The 5856-nt window shown below is 44.8% G+C and overlaps 1 protein-coding gene across 1 annotated transcript; it reads right to left on the reverse strand.

Annotated features, from left to right (window-relative positions):
- Positions 1–4095: 4095 nt before the first annotated feature.
- LOC119326209 (protein FLOWERING LOCUS T-like) lies at positions 4096–5035 on the reverse strand. Its single transcript, XM_037599907.1, has 4 exons — positions 4844–5035; positions 4694–4755; positions 4334–4374; positions 4096–4244 (listed from the first exon to the last, which is right to left on the reverse strand). The coding sequence occupies exons 1-4, from the start codon at positions 5033–5035 to the stop codon at positions 4096–4098; spliced, it is 444 nt and encodes a 147-aa protein (XP_037455804.1).
- Positions 5036–5856: the final 821 nt, after the last annotated feature.

The raw sequence follows: 5856 nt of genomic DNA on the forward strand, positions 1-5856 counted from the left end.
CCATGTAGGCCAATGCGCACCCCCTACAGCCCATGTGGCCCCCCGGGGCAGGTGGCCCCACCCGGTGGGCCCCCGGGACCCTTCCGGTGGTCCCGGTACAATACCGATGACCCCGAAACTTGTCCCGATGGCCGAAACAGGACTTCCTATATATAAATCTTTACCTCCGGACCATTCCGGAACCCCTCGTGACGTCCGGGATCTCATCCGGGACTCCGAACAACATTCGGTAACCACATACAAGCTTCCTTTATAACCCTAGCGTCATCGAACCTTAAGTGTGTAGACCCTACGGGTTCGGGAGACATGCAGACATGACCGAGACGTTCTCCGGTCAATAACCAACAGCGGGATCTGGATACCCATGTTGGCTCCCACATGTTCCACGATGATCTCATCGGATGAACCACGATGTCAAGGACTCAATCGATCCCGTATACAATTCCCTTTGTCTAGCGGTATTTTACTTGCCCGAGATTCGATCGTCGGTATACCGATACCTTGTTCAATCTCGTTACCTGCAAGTCACTTTACTCGTTCCGTAACACATCATCCCGTGATCAACTCCTTGGTCACATTGTGCACATTATGATGATGTCCTACCGAGTGGGCCCAGAGATACCTCTCCGTTTACACGGAGTGACAAAATCCCAATCTCGATTCGTGCCAACCCAACAGACACTTTCAGAGATACCCGTAGTGTACCTTTATAGCCACCCAGTTACATTGTGACGTTTGGCACACCCAAAGCACTCCTACGGTATCCGGGAGTTGCACAATCTCATGGTCTAAGGAAATGATACTTGACATTAGAAAAGCTTTAGCATACGAACTACATGATCTTGTGCTAGGCTTAGGATTGGGTCTTGTCCATCACATCATTCTCCTAATGATGTGATCCCGTTATCAACGACATCCAATGTCCATGGTCAGGAAACCGTAACCATCTATTGATTAACGAGCTAGTCAACTAGAGGCTTACTAGGGACATGGTGTTGTCTATGTATCCACACATGTATCTGAGTTTCCTATCAATACAATTCTAGCATGGATAATAAACGATTATCATGAACAAGGAAATATAATAATAATCAATTTATTATTGCCTCTAGGGCATATTTCCAACATGGCAAGCATAGAAAGAAAAGGATCTTTCAGCTTGAGCAAGACGAGGGAACGATCTTAGGGCAGGAGAACTTATAATTATACATAACCAGTTATTACAAATAGCTATTTGGGCCTCCAGAGGATAATTTTGTGTCCTTGGTTGAGTCTAGGATTGAGGATGTGCCTCAGCTGGCTACAGATGAGAATGAGGTATTAACTGCACCATTCTCGGAGAAAGAGATGTTTGAAGCGATTTCACAGATGAAGAATAATAAAGCTCCGGGGCTGGATGGATTTCCGGTGGGGTTTTATAAGAAATGTTGGCACATTATTAAAGGAGATTTGTTACCGATGTTCCATGATCTATTCTCCGTACAGCTTCAGTTGTTTCACTTCAACTTTGGAACAATAACTTTACTTTCGGAGAAAACAGAGGCTGTGAGAATTGAGCAGTTTAGGCCTATCTTTCTTATTAATGTTAGTTTCAAAAAAATTTACCAAGGTTGGGACAAATAGACTCGCACAGATTGCGCACTCTGTGGTGCAGCCGACCCAAACTGCTTTCATGCCAGACAAAAACATCCTAGAAGGGGTTGTGGTCCTTCATGAAACGCTCCATGAAATCCATACGAAAAAGCTAGACGGGGTTGTTTTCAAAGTGGATTTCGAAAAAGCATACGATAAAGTCAAATGGCCATTTCTGCAACAAGCTTTGCGCATGAAAGGTTTCGACCCGGCTTGGAGACACCAAGTTGTCCTTCACGCAAAAAGGGAGTGTTGTCAAAGTGAATGACGACATAGGTCACTCATCTAGAAATAGTGATCTAGAAATAGTGACCTTGAAACCTTTCACTATTTTCATGTTTCTCACTAGTACCTCATCTAGTTGTTGGAAGGGCAAGCTGATGTCGTATGGGGGCCGTCTAATTCTGATTAATTCGGTCCTCACGAGCATGCCTATGTTTCTCTTGTCGTTTTTCGAGATACCAGTTGGAATTCAGAAACGACTGGATTTCTATCGATCCCGCTTTTTCTGGCAGAGTGATGACCTGAAAAGGAAGTATAGACTCACTAAGTGGGATATTATTTGTCGACCGAAAGACCAAGGGGGTCTAGGTATCGAAAATCTTGAGGTTAAAAACAGATGTCTTCTCAGCAAGTGGCTGTATAAGCTATCTGTAGAGTCGGAGGCCACGTGGGTGCAGATTCTGCGTAATAAGTACCTTCATTCGAAAACTTTGTCACAGGTGACAGTCAGGCCGACGGACTCACCTTTTTGGAAAGGACTGATGAGAGTTAAATCGGTCATTTTTAACAGAACAAAGTTTCTAGTCAAAAACGGTACTTCTATGAGATTCTGGGAGGATACATGGCTAGGGGAAACACCCCTCGCGCTTCAATATCCCTCCCTTTATAGCATAGTGCAACGAAGAGACGCTTTCGTTGCAACCGTGCTTCAGTCGACTCCCCTCAATATCCACTTTAGGAGAGCACTTGCCGAACCCCGTTGGGAAGCATGCCTCCATTTGGTGAGAAGACTGATGGATGTGCAGCTTTCTCAACAGCCGGACATGTTGTGCTGGAAGCTAACCAGGAATGGAGAGTTCACGGTTAAATCTACTTATTTAGATGTGATCAACTCTAGCTCTATTCCTAGTTCGAAACATGTTTGGAATGTCAAAGTGCCTTTGAGAGTTAAAGTGTTCATGTGGTTTGTACGCAAACAAGTCATTTTAACTAAGGACAATTTGACAAAGTGCAACTGGTTCTACGAGATGTAGTTTTTGTGATCGGGATGAGACCATCAAACACCTCTTTCTTGACTGTTCGATGGTGAAGGTTTTATGGCGGATTGTTCACATTGCTTTTAATATTACTTCTCCGAATAATATCACCACGTTATTTGGGACGTGGCTTGACGGGATAGATTCCCAAACAGCGAGACACATTCGTGTAGGAGTATGTGCTTTACTTTGGGCAGTCTGGAACTACAGGAATGATTTGGTTTTTAACAGAACAACAAATACTCGTTTTTTGTAGGTTATCTTCCGAGCCACTGCGTTGATCCGTATGTGGTCGCTACTCACTCAGACGGAGGCCAGGGAGCGTTTGGTTACCGGATCTACCCGATGGGAGATGGTAGCTCGGGCTATATTCAACCGGTTTGGATGACGGTCATGTAATAGGATAGGCAAGAGCCTTTTTGTGGTTCGTTTGTTTAAGACTTCATGACCTTTGTTGAACTTATTTGCTTTATAATAAAGGTGGCCGTATGCATCGTTCTGATGCAGAGGCCGGAGTTATACCCTTTTTTCAGGAAAAAAAAAAGTGCATCTCCGGCATGGAGATACATGTCCTTAAGCTCCATCCCGTTTATGAGACGCCGGAACGCAGCCATGGTGCGCCGGTTCAGGTTGGTGTTGCTTTTGTCAGCAGCGCCGACCAAACAAAGGCAGGGCAGTGGAGCAGCAATGCTTGAGATCATCCAGGAATAACAACTGGTGAAAATCAGTTTGTCGAGTCTTGAGAGTATATAGAAGGCGGGGCTAGATATTATTTCAGAAAAGAGATTTATATAGATCACATATATGATGCAACATCTGTGTGAAGCCTTCAAAAGCTATGTAGAGTACTCTTTTCCCGCAAAAAAGAGAGAAGAAGCTACATACTTTTATTCATCCAGCCGGGGTCTATCCTCCTTTGGGAAGACTAAGTACTTTTTATTCATTTATTTGTAGCTGGTCTTTTTCTACAGCTATTTGTAGCTTGTCTTTATACCCATGTGATCGATAACGTTGCCATGCCCATGCGTGCGCCACGTGCTCCCGTATGTGGCAGCTATTTATGTAGCTAGGTACGTGGGTATTTGAGCTCGAAGGATTAAATTTGCTGGCGGCGGCTGGTGTAGGCCCCGGTGAACTTCCGGCCGCCGGAGCCGGCCTGGCGCTGGCAGTTGAAGTACTTTGCGGCGACGGGCGCACCAAGGTTTTAGCGGCGGGCGAAGTTGCGGGTGTTGAAGTTGTGGCGCATCGACGGTGCGTACACCGTGTTCCGCCCGAGCTGCCGGAACAGCACCAGCACCATGCGGTGGATCCCCGTCGCCGGCGTCGGGTTCTCGTAGCACACCACCTCCCGCCCTTCAGACAATGAAGAAAAATTTACATCCAAACTGTCCAGAGAGGCCAAGTCATGTACTATTATTGCATTCACGAGGGGCAGTGCTCACCGTAGGTGTCATCCATTGATCCTGGGATATCGGTTACCATCCTGCATGGAGCATGGACATGAATCAGTCGGTCGATAGTTAGTTAGGATATATTGGATCTATATCTAGCTGTACTCACAATGAACCTAGCTATCCTGAATAATGCACATATATTTATAGTATGTCATGTCCATTGACACGCCTGCCACAAGCATATTTGTGGTCATGTACGTACGTGCATGATCCATGAGTATCTTATTATTATGATCATGCATGCACCAATACATATATCCACCGTTACATGTGATGCATGTATAGATTATATTTCCTAATCCACGGCATGCAAGAGCAAGCTAGCTAGGGTTGCACTCAGCCTCTCACCAGTGAAGATATTCCCTCAAGGTCGGATTGCTGGGGTTAGGAGCATCAGGATCCACCATGACCTGCATGTATCACATTCACAGATTACACAGTTAACTTGGACAAACCACAGTGCTGTAAACATAAATGACTAATAAATCATGGGCTTACAAGGGTGTATGTCACGCTGATATCGTCGCCGCCAATCTCGACGCTCGGCTTGCCCGATACCGCCGGTGAGCGGAACTCCATGCCGTTAATGACAAACCTACCGTCATAGAGCACTGTCAGATCAACTGTGCTACGGAAGGGGTCCAACACATCTCCTACTACTCGTGATGTAAGCAAGGAGTCATTCGACATTTCTAGTGTATATATGATGTTGTAGTATAGTATACGCAGATGTATGTGTGTTGATGTCTAGCTTCAGTGTGATGGCTCGGTATAAAGATACTACAGGGCTAGAGGTACTTAGGCGTCATATTTATAGTAGCTACCCATGAGAAGATCGAGAAACCGCCATGCATATCACATGCAGCTCCAATCCTTGTCATCGTTCCTTGTATGCCCTTGATAGTAATTTTCGCTCCACTAAATTTGACCAGTCGTGCATGCTGATTCCAGGCATGTCTTTCTAGCTAGCTAGAATGACGTATGTAGTAAAGCTAACTAGCATCTCTTTGCACAATTATTGGGGGGCATATACACATCTACAATTTGATGTGTGTACGGGCCAACATATTGTGCGACATTTGTATGATATGACGAAACACGTGGAGGACCAAAAGTGTTGTTATGATTCCGAACTCATGTGAGCTCGGGTGGACAGTAAAAATAAAATAAAATAAAAATATGATTTTCTTGTGCCAGGTGATGAAACTTTGCAAGCAATCAAACATTTGTCAATGTTTGGCACAAAAAAATCAGATTTTTTTTTGATTTTTTTCATTTTATTTGACATCCGAGCTCAGATGAGCTCGGGATCGGAACAGATGCGTCCGTGGAGGACCGACCACTTTTGACGAAGCTTGGTGATCGCTAGCTTCGCATTGTTTCTCCAGCTCTGAACTGTCATCGAGTATTGTTTACAGGCTACACAAATATTGGCTTACCAGCTTACTTTCCTCAACATTTACTGAAAGTACGTAAAACTTTTCTCTCGCCAACGAATATATAGGCAAATA

Source organism: Triticum dicoccoides, chromosome 6B, assembly GCF_002162155.2.
Source record: "Triticum dicoccoides isolate Atlit2015 ecotype Zavitan chromosome 6B, WEW_v2.0, whole genome shotgun sequence".
Classification (NCBI taxonomy): Eukaryota; Viridiplantae; Streptophyta; class Magnoliopsida; order Poales; family Poaceae; genus Triticum; species Triticum dicoccoides.